This window comes from Phalacrocorax carbo, chromosome 6 (genome assembly GCF_963921805.1).
Source record: "Phalacrocorax carbo chromosome 6, bPhaCar2.1, whole genome shotgun sequence".
Lineage (NCBI taxonomy): Eukaryota > Metazoa > Chordata > Aves > Suliformes > Phalacrocoracidae > Phalacrocorax > Phalacrocorax carbo.
This window is the reverse complement of record NC_087518.1, coordinates 20,857,121-20,874,860: the sequence shown is the minus strand read 5'-3', so window position 1 is coordinate 20,874,860 and position 17,740 is coordinate 20,857,121. Positions and strand designations below refer to the sequence as shown.

Genomic DNA, 17,740 nt, shown 5'->3' with positions numbered 1-17,740 from the left:
ATGCCAACGAGTGATGTACCGCCCTACCTGTTCCAGCAGGTCCTGGCTCCAACCCACCACTGCCGCTGCCGGGGCAGGGGGAAAGCAGCAGTTACACTGTTTCCACTTTACCCATTGCCTAGGATGTTTTAGGAGCACAGCAGGCTTTGGCACAGCAGTATAGAACCAGCGTGGCAGGGAGAAGGAAGAGGAGACAGGATTCCAGTTTCCACGAATAAGGGGCATGCAGTACCATGGTACCAGTGCTGGAACACTGGTTTGAGGGGAGGGTGATGACTGAACCACACCACAGTCTGGAGTATTGCTTCTAGACTCTAGGAGCTCATCCAGCTCTGATTGAGGCTTTTAAGCAAACTTTCTCACACCTAAATTAACCATGGTAATCACAGACTACTTCACTCTGCCATGTTCAGTAGGCAGAATCAAACTCAACTTTTTTTCCCCAGCTTATCACCATTACTAGGCAGGGGAAAAACACTGCCCTGTCAGTGCTTTAAGTCCACAATATACCATTCTTCATCTTCACCAGAGGCAAATGAAGTCCTTTTTCACATTAGCTTTGATTACAAAGTTTTCACGAGGCCATAAAGCTCTGTCCTTATACTTTTCTTAGTTTACTACCAAGGGTTCGTGGGGTTTTGCATGTAGTACCATTACAACATGTTGTTTTATCTTCCTCTGTATGTTTCTTAAGGAGATTTGTATTTATTCTCAGCAACTGTTATTCTCAGAAGATCAAACTTCTTACTTCCCTAAAGGCTGACCCCTGATATTCAAACAGAATTTTATTCTAAGGTGTGATAAAGCGTTTCCTGAAAGAGCAACCAGCACAGGGCTGCTAGCATATGGATAAACATAAAGCACTGGCTTTACAAACATGGCTGGAAGCACAAAATTCCCCATGCAGAGGACACGAAATTTCACATTTTTGCCAAACAGCTCATTCTGGGGGGACTGAATTGATACCATGCAAACACATACAGCGCCATGGCACAGACCCTTATGTTAGATTACATTAAATCCTTAGTCCAAATCACTTCTGTATTACTGCCACTGACAAAAATATTAGTGCCCAGCCTGAAAAACACCTGATCTGACCTGGACAGTAATTAAAATAAGATTTACTGCCTTATTCCCAATGCTTTATTGCACACAAGATGGACAGGTCTGCATTGTGACCACACCTCAAAACTAGCAGGACCACTTACACACCCCTTACATCAGTGATTCCGTGCACAAACACCACATAACAGAAGCTTTAAATCAATTCAGTTACAATCCATGTTACAAGTTGTTGCACCTATTAAGTTCAGTTGTTGCCACTACTACTGAATTTATACTTTCCAATGTCTTAAAGCACGTGCTCCTATAGGGCATGCAGGAGAAAGGAAAGGTCCTGAGGATTTGGGGAGCAGATAGGCAAAGGGGGTTTGAGTTTTAGGAAATATACTAGAGGAAAATTCTCCCTTCAAACCAGCACAGTCCCACCCTCATGCCCAGCCAGTCTTTACGCTGCATCTATAGAAGTCTAATTTTTAGAGAAGACACACAGCTACACTGATTCTGTGTATCTTCCTGATAGGATCCTGCAAAGTTTAATTCAGGGAAGGTTTTAGAATAAGCACCTTTTATTCTCTAACACAGGCCCCAGGCACTATCATAAAAATTCCACCAGAAATATTTCCTTTGGGGTGGGAAAACTCCATGCATGGTCTGTCATGCAGGAACCAGCTCCTGCAGCACAGAGAGCGCACACTTCACAGATGTTAAGACCTAACTGGAAAAGTCTAAGGGACACAAACAGGAAATCATTGAAGCCTCAAATATTCATATCATGGCAATCCCACTGTCAAAATCATCACGCCAGTTTTTCCACTGGCATCAAACTCTATTCGTAGATGAACAGGACCAAGGGGCAATGGGCATACATTGGAACACAGGAAATTCCACCTGAAAATGAGGAAAAAAGTCTTTACTGTGAGGGTGTTAGAGCACTGGAACAGGCTGCCCAGAGAGGTTGTGGAGTCGTCTTCTCTGGACATATTCAAAACCCACCTGGACATGGTCCTGTGCCCCCTGCTCCAGGTGTACCTGCTCAAGCAGGGGGGTTGGACAAGATAATCTCCAGAGGTCCCTTCCAACCCCTTCCACTCTGTGATTCTGTGATGACTGCAAGACCATGTTATGAGAAGAACCCCTTACTTTGGGAAAAGTAAAGTACTCACCCTCAAAGAAAGCAGATCTAGACAGAAGGTCTTTTCCTCAGAGGAAAAACAGAGCCCCAGAGCATTCAGTATCAGCACACACTCGTATATTTTTCTGCCTCCTGGCTCAAAATGCCTCTCGCTACCTATCTGGAAGCCCACACCTGCGTAAGGCCTTCCTGTAGAAATCTCAAGAGCCACAACGCAAAGATAACAAAAGATCTCACCTTGTATTTTTACACATTTTATTTCAATAATATTTAGAGAAGGCCTGATGAAACTTTTCCTTGCTGTAGAGGAAACTCACCTAGAGACCAACAATGAAGGGCTGCTTTAGAGACTAAGTTTACAGGAGAGGTACAGAAGCCATACTGGAAAAACCCAGGAGCTATTTCCATTCTGATTAAAGCAGTATCTGAACAGCATCCTGGACTGCCGAGCACTAGAGACAGGGATAGTTTTTCAACCACTCTCGGTCCCTCTGCCCTGTAATCGAAAAGTCCCAAAGGAGCCACACACACAAAGAAATCCTTTTGGGGCCTAACAGGAGCTCTGGGAAGATATACATTTCCCAAACAGCCTGGAAAAGTCAAGTTGGGGGCTGACCTTCTACAAGAAAGAGGGAAGCAGCCTATGTGACAAGAAGCAAGCAGTGACACCCCAGCCAGGAACCAACAGAACAGACAGTCCCCACATCACAGTCTGAAGCTGTTTCAGTGGCACAAGGCTTTCACATCACCTGTTGTAATTCAACACTCAAGTGGAAAACTGCTGGTTTAAACTGTCACCCAGCCTCTTCTTACTCCAGCTCATCCAAAAATCAATCCCTAGCCCTTGGGACTGATACAGAACAATCAGTATCTGCTACTGGAAACTCTCATCAAAATTACTGCATGCTAATCCCCACCCTTAAGGAACACACTTCACAGAAGATTAAGCTTTCTGAAGTCTAAATGTGCAGTCCAGTTAAAAAAAAGGCCAGTGTGAATTCATTGCCTATATGCATTCAGTACTTGTGTGACCTGTAACTATGCTAGAGTAAACTGAAACCTCTCCTGTAATCACTTTTTCAGCCCCTGAGGAGGGAGAGGAGGAATGCTGCTCATCAGGTCCTTACCAAGGAGTATTTGCAACATCAAGTATTGCAGGAAGAGGCTTCTAAGCCAATTTGTTGGAAAGCTCTGATGAGCCAGGATCTAAGATATTTCAGAAGCTGCCCATGTAACCGTCTATGAATTGAGCCCTTCTCAAAAAGAACAGTAGAAAATAACACCATGCCCTTAGTCAGGGTTGCAGTGATGGCAAATGCCATAGCTGTGCACTGCGGGGAGACCACAACACAAGAAAAGGGGAAGAAAGGATAACTCCTCAGCGGAAACCTTTACTCAAATACATCTTTACAGGTCAGATGAGGCTAGGAACCTGTTTTTCTAAAGAAAAACCCAAAACAAGGCTGAACAGTGTCTACCTGCGGGGCTGGGACAAGTTCTACTGCTGTTTCCAAGCCCACACTCTGCATGTGAAGGTCTTCCAGAGACAATGTCCTTCAAATCCCACCAAGAATTACTCTCCAAGCATAGAGGACAGTGAAATTGAGGGGACAACTCAACCATGAAGAAGAAAATATCGGTTATAGCCAAGAGCACCATACCAAGGGAGAACTCTGCTGATAGAACGGCTCCCTGCCTCTGAGGATGGTCTGACTCCCCTCCTGACCACTTTGCCAGGCCAGCGGAGAAAGGGTCGAGCTAAAAAAGAACAATGTTATGCCAAGTCAGCAAGATCAGTTGATCAATGCATCAGCTCACCACCACAGCTGGCACACAGGGAGGAAGCAAGAGGGCACGGCTAAGAGCAGGGAAAGAGAAGGGCCCTTTTAAGAGCATGAAGCCATGAGGCTGGCTGAGGCAGCCGCTAATCCTGAGCTAACGCACCGCTCTCCAGCACCGAGACCATATCCACCTCTTCCTCCTCCTCCATCCTGGGCCTTGATTCCTCTCCACCTGTGCTGCCCGGTGCTGACAAGCTCCTTCTGGCTAGGGCATTTTCAAGCTCCTTCCATAGACAATTCAAATTACTAATTTGCAGAAAGTTAACCCAGAAAAAAAAGATCAGCTCAGCAAGATGACTGCAAACACCACAGCCACAACCACATGTCTGGAGGTCAGACACCTCCTCTACAAAAGCAGCGAGCCTTATGCCAGCTCTGCGATCCCACGCAACTTCACCCTCCACTGCTCGCTGTGCTACACCCTGGGACAGCTGCAGTGACATTGGGACTGGTGTGGCCCAGCAGTGACACAGCTCAGGGGGCCACCCAGCAGAACACCATTTTTGTTAATGTTTGGGGGGCTGTTGCAAGCTTTCCGCAATTAGACAAACATGAGGGCTGCTATAGGGAGCTGTAGGAGCACATGGCAGCCCAGCCCAGCCACCCCCTCCAGCTCTCAAGTCCCAGGACACGGCCAAGAGACAGGACCCTAGCTGCAGAAGGGCTGCAAGGCTGCACTGTGGCCATTGGCAGAGATGCTGTGGAATTTCCCAGTATGCATCAAGCCTGCTCCCAGAAACCAGCACTGCTGGGGCTGAAGTGACCTTGAGGGGGACACAACATTTGGGAAAACAGGGTGCATTCCTAGGGTGCCTTATATCACTTGCACCCCAGCTAATAACTCAGGCAGAAGCTACCATCAGGCAAGAAGCTCCAGCTTTAATTCAGGCTTTGGTTTCAAGACACATCTGCACATCCAAGCAGGTCACTGTCAAGAGAAAAGGGAGGCCCCCATTGCCTCCCCACACCCCAAATAAATCCATGCCACTCACCTTCTCATCAGACACCCATGAGCAGCAGAACAGCTCACAAACCACACACAAGAGCCAGGGAGTTTTCTGTCTGTCCCCAGGCAATCAGCTCACAGGCCCAGTAAGCACCCACGAGAGGAATGGAGCAGGCCCACCTGGCCAGGGAACTTGGACCGTCTCCTTTGGACAGGGTTGCACCAGCAGATCAGCTCAGATGCTCGTGAAAAATGCAATGACAAAGAAAGAAGTATCATCAAATATATATAACCATCTCTCTAAATGACAAGCTAAAATTTTATTCCAGAAAAGCTGAACCAGAGACAATTTAGGACAATGGATAAGCCCAGGAAGATATACAGATGGAGAAAAGGCACTAGACTAGGAAGTGCACCTACCTAGTATACTCACACAGGTTAATATATTACCTTTCCATCCAACAGCACCTTAATAGTTTGCTCAAACAATCTAACAGAACAATCCCTAAAAGCCCAGGTTCTTTGGGTTGATCTTTTATTTTTTCTTAGCTTAAACATGGTCACAGTCCTCCATGAATCGGGTTTAAGGAACAGAGGCCTCCAGACTGCACAAACATCCTAAGAAAAATATTTTCAGCATACTAAGAGCTCAGATACACTAGGTCAATCCAATTGTGTTTATTTGTTTTTTGCCCAAATCACCACCGAAGTACTCGGAGCTCACATAGCAACAGCTTCCCACAGATGCAGCAAGAGACCCGAAGTAACTGGTAGACAGTCTACAAGCACCATAAAGAATACCAGGGGCATTTATTTACATGACCCCTGTTTACCCAAGAAGAATTCAGAGTTTGCATTGTCCTCACTCAAATTAATTATTCTTAGAATTAAATCTTCTGTACAGTTCATTAGTTAACAGGAAGAAAGCCACAAACCATCCAAAATGATCTGCACAACGAAACTTTTGAGATAGCTGTCATTGCCGAAATGAGACAGACGGTTTTACTGCCATCAGCTGGAGTTCTTCCCCAGGCTGGCACAGCACTCTGGTATCTCTCCAGGACAATCTCCCTCATTATCTGTCCAAGAGACATGGAAAAGGCAAGGAGACACCATTCCTACTGTTGAGCAACACCAATCCTGCCAGGGCAGAACCATCACACCTCTGCTAGGCTGACAACATGCTGCATCTCACACCTGTGCTGCAGACACTAAAGCCTGAAAATTCCCACAGGACCTGGCTGCTGCAACCACATGGTCCTCTTCTCTGTCAGACCTGAGCAGGACCACCAGTCTTTAGTGCAAAGCACCTCTCAGGCTTGTTCAGCTGGTGCACTTGCACAAGCCAGGACATAGCAGTGCTCCCTCCGATGTTACCCCCTTGCTGCCAGAGTACCGATCTGCCAATGAGAGACATGTGAGAATTCCTCCAGACCAGCCATCCATGGAAGATAAGTTACAGTCAGAGCTTTGAGCCAATTCTAACCACACACTTCACTGTTGAAGCTGGCGAGAGGTCTCACTCCACCTGTCAGGTGTCCTCCTTCATTCCTCACAGCAGACAAGCCAAGCACAAGGGGCAGTGAGAGATGAGAGGAGAAAAAAGTGGATAAGCAGCACTCAAGCTAGCAATGAGTACCAGCCATTTCTAAAAGCAGAGGTGTGCTCGATGTTAACAATTCCCATACAAAACCTACTGTACGCAGCGAGGCGCAGAACACATTTACCAATATCAGCCCCACAGCTTTTGCCAATTCTCCAGGCCTAATATCAGCAATTAAGCAGAATTTACTACTCATTTTACACAATGCTGAAAGAAATGGGTTATTCAAGAATTCGTGCCAGCTCCCAAAGAAGTGAGTGCAAACTCCTGCAGCAAGATGACGGCACGGCCTGGAATCAGCCAGGCTTTGCTGATTACTCCTCTGAGTAAACAGTGGTGGTCCCAGCACTTCAGCTTGCTCTCAAGCTTCTCCTGTTGGCATACTACCCTATATTTAGGATAGAAGAGTGCAATGACAAGCATTGGGAATAAGTGGTTTAGGATGCTTGGAAAAGTGTCAGAGACTGTGCAAAGAAACCTCTGCTGAATTAGAAATTCTTAAAGTGAGGAAAGGAATCTGTAAAGCTAAAGATGGGAAGAGACAGCATTCCATATGTAAAGCTAAATAACGAATTTTATTAAGGACGGTACTCCCATGGCAAAAGATGCTAGCAATCCATCCAGTAACAGCAGTGGGCAGAGGAAAGAAGCCCCTACCTGGAGAGACTGAGAGAAGATAGGTGAATACTTGGGTCTTTTCACACAAAAAGAGGATTTTAGTCTCATCTTGGACAGGTGAGCAATGTCAGTGCCATTCTCCCATGCCTGCAAGCCCAAAGCTGCAGGACCAAGGGAGACACAGCACCTCAGGGAGCACCTACGAACCTTACCTCCCAGCTCCCTGTTCCCCCGCCCACACCTTCCTACCCATAAGCAGCAGAGAGCAGGTTAAGTTCTAAAAGCACACATAGGGAGCTTGCAACCTGCAAGCCTGTGGCAAAGCTTGCTGAATTCACACACGCTGACTTGATGGGTGCTGGAGACTCGGGTGAGCTGCTCCACAGCCTGTTGCTTCTGTGGAGCCAAGGAGGCCACAATGAACATTCTGCATTTATGGCTTTTTACACAGCAGAACTATCTGCAGAACTATTTACTTACATTTAGTCACCTGCACCGCTGACCACAGATAAAAGTTTGACTATGGAGTCTGTTATGCCCAGAACAGCCTCTGCTGTTCATCACACTTGCAGTACCGAGACCCAGGGTCAACCCTGGGAGCTGGGGGGACCCCGCAGAGTCCCCCATGAGCTCGGCCTGTCCTGAAGCAGGGCCGGGAGTCGAGGGGGCGCCCTACCACCCCTGTCTGGGGGTGCCGGGGGAGCGTGCCTAGAAAGCGTACCCGGAGAGACCCCGGACACCTGGAAATGCACCTGCGCTCCCACGGAGCCGAGCCGGCCCCGGTGAGCGGGGGGAGCCGCCAGGTTCCCGCACAGCGCGCCGGACCGAGCCCGGTTAAAGCCCACCCAGGCCACAACACAACTGCCGCTCCCCCCAGCACCTTGGGCCGCTCCTCCCGCCCCCGCAGCGAGGCGCCCCCCCCTCTGTCCGGTCCAGCCCAACCCGCCCCGGCCACCCGGTGTTCCAGGCCGGGCCCGCTCCGCCTCCACCAGGCACCCCTGGGCGCGGCACCCACCCGGGCCCCGGGAGGGCCCCAACCAGCGGCCGGGCACGGGGCGGCGGGAAAATAAGGCTGAGGAGGGGAGCGCGGCGGCGGGGCCAGACCCCCGCAGCCAGCCCGGGCCGCCGCCCCCGCCCGGCCCCGGCAGGCCGCGACGAGGCTGAGGAGGCGACGGCGGCGGAGCCGCCCCCTCCGGGCTGGGCTGGGCCGGTGCAACCGCTCCGCCCGCGCACCCGGAGGCCCGCCGCGCATCAGCCCAGGCCGCGCAGCCGCTCCCGGCCCCGCTCCCGGCCCGCCCGGTAGGCCAAGGGCAGGGCGGTTCGGCAGGTGGCGCCGCCAGGCCGAGCCGTGCCATGACCCCCCGGTCTCCCCGTCCCCTCACCGTGCGACAGCCGGGCCCGGCGGCCGCTCCCCGCCGCCTCTCGCCGCCAGCGACCCCGACGCACCGAGCGGGCGGCGCGGCGCGAGCGCGACCCCGCGCGGGCACATACCTGGGGGAGGGGCGCGCGGCGCCTAGCAACCGGCGGCACGAGCGCGCCGGGGCCAATCGCCACCCGGCGCCCGCGCAGGCCCCACCCCCCCTCCGCCCCGCCCCACCTGGCCGCTCGCGGCCCCGCCTCCCCTTCCCCCGCGCCCTGCGGCCTTCACACGCGGCCCCGCCCTCCCCGTCGCTCCGCCCCCTCCACGCCAAGCCCCGCCCAGCCCATCCCGCAGGCCCCAGGCCCCGCGCCCCAGGCCCCGCCCCCAGAGCCCCGCCCCGAGCCCCACGGGTGGCCCCGCCGCGGGGTGACCCCGGCCTCGCCTGGCCCCGGACCCGTTATCAAATATTTGCTCGGGGCCGGCCCCGCGCTCCAGCAGCCCGTGGGGACGCGGGACCGCCGCCATGCAGCCCGTGCTGGGGGTCCTGCTCGCCCTGGCTGCAGCTCTTGGCTCAGGTAGGGCCCCGGCTGGGCCAGCGTTGGGGCTGCCGTGGGACCGCCGTGGGGCTGGAGAGCGTGGGGCACCGTGGAGCCTAGACAGGCCTAGGGTCCGGGCCGGGTGCTTGCCCTGTCCCGCGTCAGATGGGGGGTGGCAGGAACTAGGTGGATGCAGTGGGTGTTGAGCACCCTCTGGGGCAGGGACCCCCACTGCTCCAAGGGACCTGGGTCCTGCGCTCTGTAGGACAGAGGTCCCACACTCCGTGGGGCAGCACCCCCCTGCTGTGCGGGGTTTGGATTCCATGCTGTGTGGGGCCTGAGTGTCCCCACTGTGCCCCTGTGGGCACGCTGAGCTCTTGCCCCACTCCCCAGGCCACCGCTCGCCCCTCAATGACTTCCAGCGCCTGCGAGCCACCCAGCTGCTGGCAGCACCTGTGGACCTACCACCGCTGCTGCCAGAGCGGGGCTCTGCAGAGCAGTGTGCCCAGCGCTGTGCTGCGAGCCTGGCTTGCCGGTGAGCATGACATGGCAGCATTATGGGATTGGTGGGAGTGCAGGGGGGCAACGACACTGGGGTTACTCCTTGCGCTTGGATGCTGGGTGCCCGTATGTGTGTCCCTGGGTCCCATGGGCCCTGGCCCCGTAGGGTGCCGTGCCAGGCTCCTGCTGTGCCTCCCAGGGCTTTCCACCATGACCAGCAGAGCCAGCTGTGCCAGCTGCTGCCCTGGACCCAGCACTCACCCCACGTCCAGCTGCAGAAGAACATCCACTATGACCTGTACCAAAAGAAAGGTGGGTTGATGCCGTGGGTGGACACGGGGACACCACAGATGGGGCACAGGCCACTGGGCACAGGGCTCCCCACTGCCCATGCACCCCACCTTGGCTCGGCTTGGCCCCTGATGTGGTCCCCGGCTCTGCCCAGACTACCTGCGGGACTGCATCGTGGCTGATGGCACCAGCTACCGTGGCACGCAGGCCACAACAGAGAAGGGTCTGCGCTGCCAGCACTGGCAAGCCACAACACCCCATGACCACAGGTGCCCCCGTGTCCCCGGCTGCCCAGCAGCACCCACCAGTGGCCCTGGGCAGTGTGGGGCAACGGGGAATGGGCTGGGGACAGCGTGGTGGCAAATAGGGACAGGGTGAGGGCAATGGGGAGAGCACAGGGGCAATAGGGACAGTGCAGGGGCAATGGCATTGACTGGGGGTGGTGTAGTGCTGTGGCTGTGCTGGCCACAGGGTGAGGGGCTCCTGGCAGCGCTCCTACCTGCCAGCAGGTTCCTGCCATCTCCCCACAACGGGCTGGAGGGGAATTACTGTCGAAACCCCGACCAGGACAAGCATGGGCCGTGGTGTTACACTGTCGACCCCAACATCCGGCACCAGAGCTGCGGCATCAAGAAGTGTGAGGATGGTGAGTGCTACAGCACAGGGATGCCCCATGCCATGTCTCTACCCCCGCAATAAGCCCCTGGCGGTTAGCAGCCGTCTGCATGACCTGCAATGGGGAAGAGTACCGTGGCACTGTGGACCGCACTGAGTCGGGGACAGAGTGCCAGCGCTGGGACCTGCAGCACCCTCACAAGCACCCCTACCACCCTGACAAGTACCATCCCCCAGCCCCAGGGAGTGCATGGCCGCCCCAGCCATGCCATGCGCCAGGGCAGTGGTGCCACCCGCAACCACTGCTCCCCATCTCTGGCCCAGGTACCCTGACAAGGGTCTGGATGACAACTACTGCCGCAACCCTGACAGCTCCGAGCGGACCTGGTGCTACACCACCGACCCTGGGCGGGAGCGTGAATACTGCCGCATCCGCCTCTGCAGTAAGTCCCTGCCAGTGTTACCACACGGCTGGGACCTGGGTCCAGGGTGCCACCCTAACCCTGCCACTCTGCCCCTCTCTGGCCACACAAGCAGAGAAACGCTCACGGCCCCTCAACATCACCACCAGCTGCTTCAGGGGCAAGGGTGAAGGCTACCGGGGCCGAGTGAATGTCACCGTGTCGGGGATCCCCTGCCAGCGCTGGGATGCCCAGATGCCCCACCGGCACCACTTCATGCCCGAGAAGTACCCATGCAAGTAAGGGGGTGGGGAGATGCGCCCTGGGTGGGTGGCAGTGGGCAGCACCCATGGGTGCAGGCTGGGGCGGGGGCACCCATGCAGCCCATCCACCAGGGACCTGCAGGAGAACTACTGCCGCAACCCTGATGGCTCAGAGGCACCATGGTGCTTCACTGCCCGTCCCACTGTCCGCGTCGCGTTCTGCTTCCACATCCGCCGCTGCCCTGACGAGCTGGGTGACGAAGGTGAGCTGCCACCCCCAGGCACCTGCCCCTAGGGTGCCTTCCGGGGGTGCCAGCCCTCCCTGCCTGTCCCCAGAGTGCTACCACAGCCATGGCGAGAGCTACCACGGCCACATTAGCAAGACGCGCAAGGGCATCACCTGCCAGCCATGGGCTGCCCAGGCGCCCCATGTGCCCCAGTAAGTGTGCGAGGGAGCACGCTGGGGGGTGGTGCGTGGAGACAGGGATAGGGACGGGCATGGAGATGGGGATGATGTCAGTGATGGCAATTTCCTCCTGGCAGGATCTCACCTGCCACCCACCCTGAGGCACACCTGGAGGAGAACTACTGCCGCAACCCTGATAATGACAGCCATGGCCCCTGGTGCTACACCATGGACCCCCGCACCCCCTTCGACTACTGTGCCATCAAGCCCTGCTGTAAGCCCCTACCCACACCCCTGCAGATCTAGTGCGGGGGTCCCAGTCCCCCCACTGGCTTGGTTTTGGTCCCCCCAGTGTGCCTGAGTCTCATCCCAGTGCCACCCTCTGCTTTCTCTCTGCAGCTGGCAGCATGGTACCCTCCATCTTGGAGAATGCAGGTTGGGGCCTGCGGGTGCTGGGTGAGTGCCATGGGGCGAGTGCCAGCAGCACGGCTCCAGCTGATACTCACCCCACCTGCAGACATAGTGGTGTTTGAGCAGTGTGGCCGGCGAGATGAGAGGCTGCAGCTGAAAGGGCGCATCATCGGTGGCCAGCCTGGCAACTCACCGTGGACCGTCAGCATCCGCAATCGGTGAGCGGGCACCACACCTGCACCACCATAGGGCCAGCATCCCCCCCCGATGCTGACCCCCCTGTCCCCACAGGGCCGGTGTGCACTTCTGTGGGGGGACCCTGGTGAAGGAGCAGTGGGTGATCAGCACACGGCAGTGCTTCTTCTCCTGGTAAGGCTGGGGCTGGGGCGTGAAGTGCCAGGAGCCCCCCACACCCTCACATCTCCATCCTGCAGTGATGCTGACCTGACGGGCTACGAGGTGCAGCTGGGGACACTCTTCAAGGACCCCGGCCCTGGTGACCCTGACCAGCAGACCATCCCTATCATGCGGATCATCTGCGGCCCCTCTGAGTCCCAGCTGGTGATGCTGAAGCTGGCAAGGTGAGCGGCTGTGCTCTGGCTCCCGCCATGCCCCAGTTCTGGCTGGGCTGACATCTTGTCCCATTCCCCTTCTTGCCACAGGCCAGCTGCTCTGAACAGGCGCGTGGCCCTGATCTGCCTGCCGCCTGAGCGCTACGTTGTGCCCGCGGGCACTGTCTGTGAGATCGCTGGCTGGGGGGAAACCAGAGGTACCCGCTGCAGGCAGCCCCTGCCAGGGCATCCACTGCAATGGCATCCCCTGCCAACTCATCCTCTACCCCTGCCATCCTGCAGCGGCATCCCCCTTGCCCACAGCGTCCCTGTATCCATGGCATCCTCTTGCCTGCAGCATCCTGTGACCCACAGCACCCCCTGCTTGAAGTATCCCCATGTCCATGGCATCACCCTGCCTGCAGCATCCCTGGGTCCCTGGCATCTCCCTACTCACAGCATCCACCTTCCATGGCATCACCCTTCTGCGGCATTCTCCCACCCATGACATCCCCCCGTCCATGCCATTCCCCAGCAACAGCATTCCCTTGCCCACAATATCCCCTGCCCAGAGTATCCCCTATGATGGCACTCCCCCTGCAAAGGCATCACCTTGCATGCCACCCATGGCATCCTCCATCCTTGCCCATTGCCCTGCGTGCTTGCTGTCTGCAGGCACAGCGGACGGCAGCGTGCTGAACGTGGCACGGCTGCCTGTGCTGTCCCACAGTGAGTGCAACACGGTGCTGCGTGGGCGCTTGAAGGAGAGCGAGTTGTGCACTGCCCCGCTGCGTGCTGGTGTAGGGGCCTGTGAGGTGAGCCAAGCCAGGGACTGCTGCCTTGAGGAGCCTGTGGGCACTGGCACCATGGTGATGCTGCTCTCTGGGTGCTGCAGGGAGATTATGGGGGGCCACTGGCCTGCCTCACTGCTGACTGCTGGGTGCTAGAAGGGGTGATCACCCCCTCCCGCGTCTGTGCCCGCACGGACCAGCCTGCCCTCTTCATCCGCATCTCCCTCTACGTCGACTGGATCCACAAGGTGATGAAGATGGGCTGAGCCAGCTCAGCCCCAGCCTAGCATAGCTGCCAACACACAATAAAGGCCTGGCCATGGGGATGGGCACTACACAGGGTCTTGCATATCTATTCAGCGCCAAACCCCAGCCCACATCCCATCCTGCCCCTAGCTACGCTTGCTCCATCCTCCCCTGGTCCTGGTGTCGTCCCTAGGGCCAGCAGCCACATAGGGGCTGGCACAGCTACAGGGGCACCACAGGCACTAAGGACTGTGTTGGCCTGTCCCATCCTGCTGGGGCTGCCTCAGGTACCAGAGGAGCCAGCAGGCACAATTCCTGAAGATGTCGGCCTCTGTCTCCACGCTAGTCAGTGCATGGCCACCCTCCAGGTACCAGAGTAGCCTGTGGAGTGGGATGGGGGATGCTCACCCTGGGGCTCCCTCCACACTCCTGCCACCCTGCACCCCACTCACCACACTGGCACCCCCCTGGCCCACGGCACCTGATACAGCTCCAGTGCCTGCATGGGGCTGACTTGCCAGTCCCAGGCACCCCCGCACAGGAGCACCGGTGTCCGCACCTGCGGCACAGTTGGCAGTGGGTGCCCAGCACACCATGCCTGGCACACCACACCCATCCTGCCCATGCCTTAACTGGGCTGCCTGGGCGATGGGCGAGCACAGCAGCATGGCAGCCACCTCCTCAGCACAGGGCATCCACTTGAAGGAGTAGCACAGCCCCAGGGAGGCATAGCACCTGCAGCATGGAGGTTCTGGTAGGTACTGTGGGGATGTGGCATGGCATGGGGTGGGGGGAGTCACACTCACCAGTTGGGGATGTCAGAGCTGCCTAGCAGCATGGGCAGATTGGAGACAGGACTGCACAGGGCACAGGCTTGGTAGTGCTTGGGCTCCCAGGCAAGGAAGTGGAGGGCGATAAAGGCTCCGTGGGAGCCAGCCAGCAGGGCTAGGCATTGTGGGTCCAGGGGCTCACTGTGCAGTGCCTGCTCCACTGCCAGCTGCACCCCACGATCAGCACCCAACCATCCGCACCCTCCTGGCACACCCCAGCCCAGCAGCCCTCACCTGAGTGTCTGCCACATCCTGCTCACCCACATGGGAGAGCAGGGAGCTGATGCTGGCCTGACTGAAGCCCAGGGAGCCGCGGTAGTTCACTGGGGAGATAGGGGCCATGAGTGATGCATACCCAGCAGGACATGGGGGCCAAAAGTCCCCAGGCTCCCTGGCACTTACCCAGAAGCACGGCAAAGCGCAGCTGGCACAGTGCAGCCATGCTTGGGCACCAGCAGGCATCAAAGACAGTGTGAGGGCCACCTGGGACCAGCAGTGACATCACCCAGGGTGCCCCGGGTGCCACCAGGGTGTCCCCACCATCCCCTCACTCACCGTGGGGGCACACAACAAGGGGGTATGGATGGCGTGGTGCCATCCGTCGGGCTCAGCAGCAGGACCTCAAAGGCGTGGGCACCTGCACCAGGGAAGGGGTCCCGTTCAGCACCCACCACCCTGCCCACCGCATGCACCCAAGGGCCCATGGCACCCAGGTGTGGTGGGGGCCCCAGGTGCTCACTGTGTCTGGTGGGGCTCTGCCTGCTGCATGGTGGCCGAACCATCAGGGTCTTCCAGGTGACACCAGGCACCCTTGGGGCATCCTCCACCAGCACCCAGCAGATGGCCAGCTCCCAGCCCACTGGTGGCAGCACTGCCACCACCTAGGGACAGGCAGCAGGTGGCACCAGGGCACCCCTGCCCAGAGCAGCTGGCCCTTGCCAGGGTGTGATTAGTCCCAATGTGCCCACAGTCCCAGTGCTCCAGTGCTCTGTGGTGCCATCCTGTGCTGTGTCATGCCATGCCATGCTGTGCCATACTGTGCCTGTTCATACTGCTCTGTGCCATGCCATGCTGCACCTGGTCCTGCCATGCTGTGCCTGGCCCTGGCATGCCATGCTGCACTGTGCCTGGCCATGCCAAGCTCTGCTTTGCCTTGCCACACTGCGCCATGCAATGCTATGCTGGGCTGGGCTGTGCCATGCTGTCCTGAGCTGTACCTGGCTGTGTCATTCCATGCCACACCACGCAGTGCTGCACCATACTATACTTTGCCATGTGTGGCTTCTGTGAGAAGCTGCTAGAAGCCTCCCCTACATCCGACAGAGCCAGTGCCAGCTGGCTCCAAGACAGACCCGCTGCTGGCCAAGGCTGAGCCCATCAGCAATGGTGGCAGGGCCTCTGGGATAACATATTTAAGAAGGGGGAAAAAAACCCAAACAAACAAAAAACCCCAAACAAAAAAAACCAGCCAGGGAGATGAGTGAGGACATGTGAGAGAAACAACCCTGCAGACACCAAGCTCAGTGAAGAAAGAGGGGGAGGAGGTGTTCCAGGCACTGGAGCAGAGGTTCCCCTGCAGCCTATGGAAGATCCCATGCTGGAGCAGGTGGATGCCTGAAGGTAGCTGTGACCCAGTGGGAAGCCCACGCTGGAGCAGGCTCCTGGCAGGACCTCTGGCCCCATGGAGAGGCAGAGACACTGTGTGATGAACTGACCACAGTCCCCATTACCTGTCCCACTGTGCTGCTCGAGGGAGGAGACAGAGAAAATCAGGAGTGAAGTTAACCCAGGGAAGAAGGGAGCAGTGAGGGGAAGGGGTTTTAAGATTTAGTTTTTATTTTTCATTATCCTACTCTAATTTGAGTGGTAATAAATTATTTTTTGCCCATTTTGCCCATGACAGTAATCAGTGAATGATTTCTCCCTGTCCTTATCTCATCCCATGAGCTTTTCATTATATTTTTCTCTCACCCGTCCAGCTGAGGAAGGGGAGTTGGTAGAGTGGCTTTGGTGGGCACCTGGCACCCAGCCAGGGTCAACCCACTACACCACGCCATGCTGCACCACGCCACACTCTCCCTGGTCATGCCGTGCTATGCCTGACTGCACATTGCTGTGCCACATCATGCTGTGCCACACAGTGCCAGGGCTCTGCTCAACAGGCTGGGGGGCCGGTGCGGGGCTGAGCAGGTGGCCACCAGCAGGTCCCACTGGAGACCGAGCAGCTCCCAGCACCCTTTGGGCAACCCTGGGAAGAGAGAGCATCTCAGTGCTTGTGGATGCTTGCCGGGTCACCATGGGTGGCCAGCATGGGTCACATGTCAGGCTGGTGATGGTAGCCACCTCTGTGTCCACAAGCAGCAGGTCCTTCGAGGGGGCAGAGCACAGGCACAATGGGGCATGGGGGCCATGCCCCCATCCTCCCACCCCATCCCCAGGGCTTACTGTGCTGCTCCGCTGCGGGGTACTCAGCACAGCTCGCTGACTGTCAGCTGCCCAGCACTGCAGCGGCAGTGTCTCGGTGTACAGCCTGGCAAAGGCTGTAGGTGGAACAGAGTGCTGGTGAGACATGGCCACGGGCACCCAGCATGTGGGGGGCAGGGCGGTCCTGGCTCCCTGGCAGCACCCAGCCCTGCCCACTGCACCATGCTCACCCTCTGTGGGCTCCTGCACCACACTGAGCACTGTCACCGACTGCCTCGTCTGCCAGGTGAGCTAGGGAGAGCCGGTAGTTGGGGATGGGCCCCCACCAGGGAAACTGAGGCAGGGAGACTGAGGGATGAGCCCACCCCCACCCTGGCCAGGCATGGTGAGAGGCTGTGACATCCTGGGCCAGGTCCTGCACTGGTAACACAGGGTGGCACAGCCCTACCAGGCGCCCATGGGGGCCCTGCTTACCATGTGCAGCTGCAGACACTGCCAGTGGAGCCCCACCAGGCTCTCCTCCAGGTAAAGCAGGCGCCAGCCATCAGGGCTCAGCCGGGGGGAACAGGCAGCACTGTGCTCGGCCAACAGCAGCTCTGCGGGCAGCTGGGGGTCAGTGCCCCAGAGACCCCTGGAACCTAGGGTACCCACCACGTCCCCAGTGCTCACTGCAGTGCCCACTGGCCAGGTCCAAGTGGTACATCCCTGACCTGGGGAGGAGGTGCATGTCACGCTGAAGCCCCACTGCTGTACTGAGCCCTTACTGTGCCAGCATGGGTTGGGCATCCTGGCACAGCGCTGAGTGCCCAGGGGGACTCACCTCCTGCTGGAGCAGGCGCTCAGCCCCTGGTGGAAGGGCTCATGCCACCAGCCCACAAACACCACATCACAGTCATCTGGGGACCACAGGGC

At 57.1% G+C, this 17,740-nt stretch overlaps 2 protein-coding genes across 13 annotated transcripts in view; one reads left to right on the top strand and one right to left on the bottom strand.

Annotated features, from left to right (window-relative positions):
- The window catches only part of DAG1 (dystroglycan 1), a 53,836-nt gene extending 45,125 nt beyond the window's left edge, over positions 1-8,711 (bottom strand). For 2 of the 6 annotated variants that reach the window (XM_064454153.1, XM_064454155.1), the window contains exons 1-2: positions 8,585-8,681; positions 5,028-6,060 (exon numbers count right to left, since the gene is read on the bottom strand). The gene's annotated coding sequence lies outside the window, so the exon portion shown is untranslated. The other 4 variants (XM_064454152.1, XM_064454151.1, XM_064454157.1 and 1 more) reach the window with 3 other exon arrangements.
- Positions 8,712-8,966: 255 nt separating this feature from the next.
- Positions 8,967-13,663, top strand: MST1 (macrophage stimulating 1). 7 transcript variants are annotated; one of them, XM_064454162.1, is made up of 18 exons: positions 8,967-9,137; positions 9,492-9,633; positions 9,799-9,911; positions 10,045-10,159; positions 10,400-10,536; positions 10,608-10,728; positions 10,830-10,948; positions 11,040-11,205; positions 11,290-11,432; positions 11,506-11,608; positions 11,713-11,849; positions 11,975-12,010; positions 12,093-12,204; positions 12,278-12,355; positions 12,421-12,567; positions 12,649-12,755; positions 13,213-13,352; positions 13,433-13,663. In XM_064454162.1, exons 1-18 carry the CDS (start codon positions 9,086-9,088, stop codon positions 13,592-13,594), a joined length of 2,130 nt encoding a protein of 709 aa, XP_064310232.1. In that variant the 5' UTR covers positions 8,967-9,085; the 3' UTR covers positions 13,595-13,663. The 7 variants fall into 7 exon arrangements, with proteins under 7 accessions (XP_064310232.1, XP_064310230.1, XP_064310231.1 ...); XM_064454160.1 differs by having other exon boundaries at positions 9,766-9,911; positions 11,043-11,205; XM_064454161.1 differs by having other exon boundaries at positions 9,766-9,911; positions 11,302-11,432.
- The last annotated feature ends 4,077 nt before the right edge of the window (positions 13,664-17,740 follow it).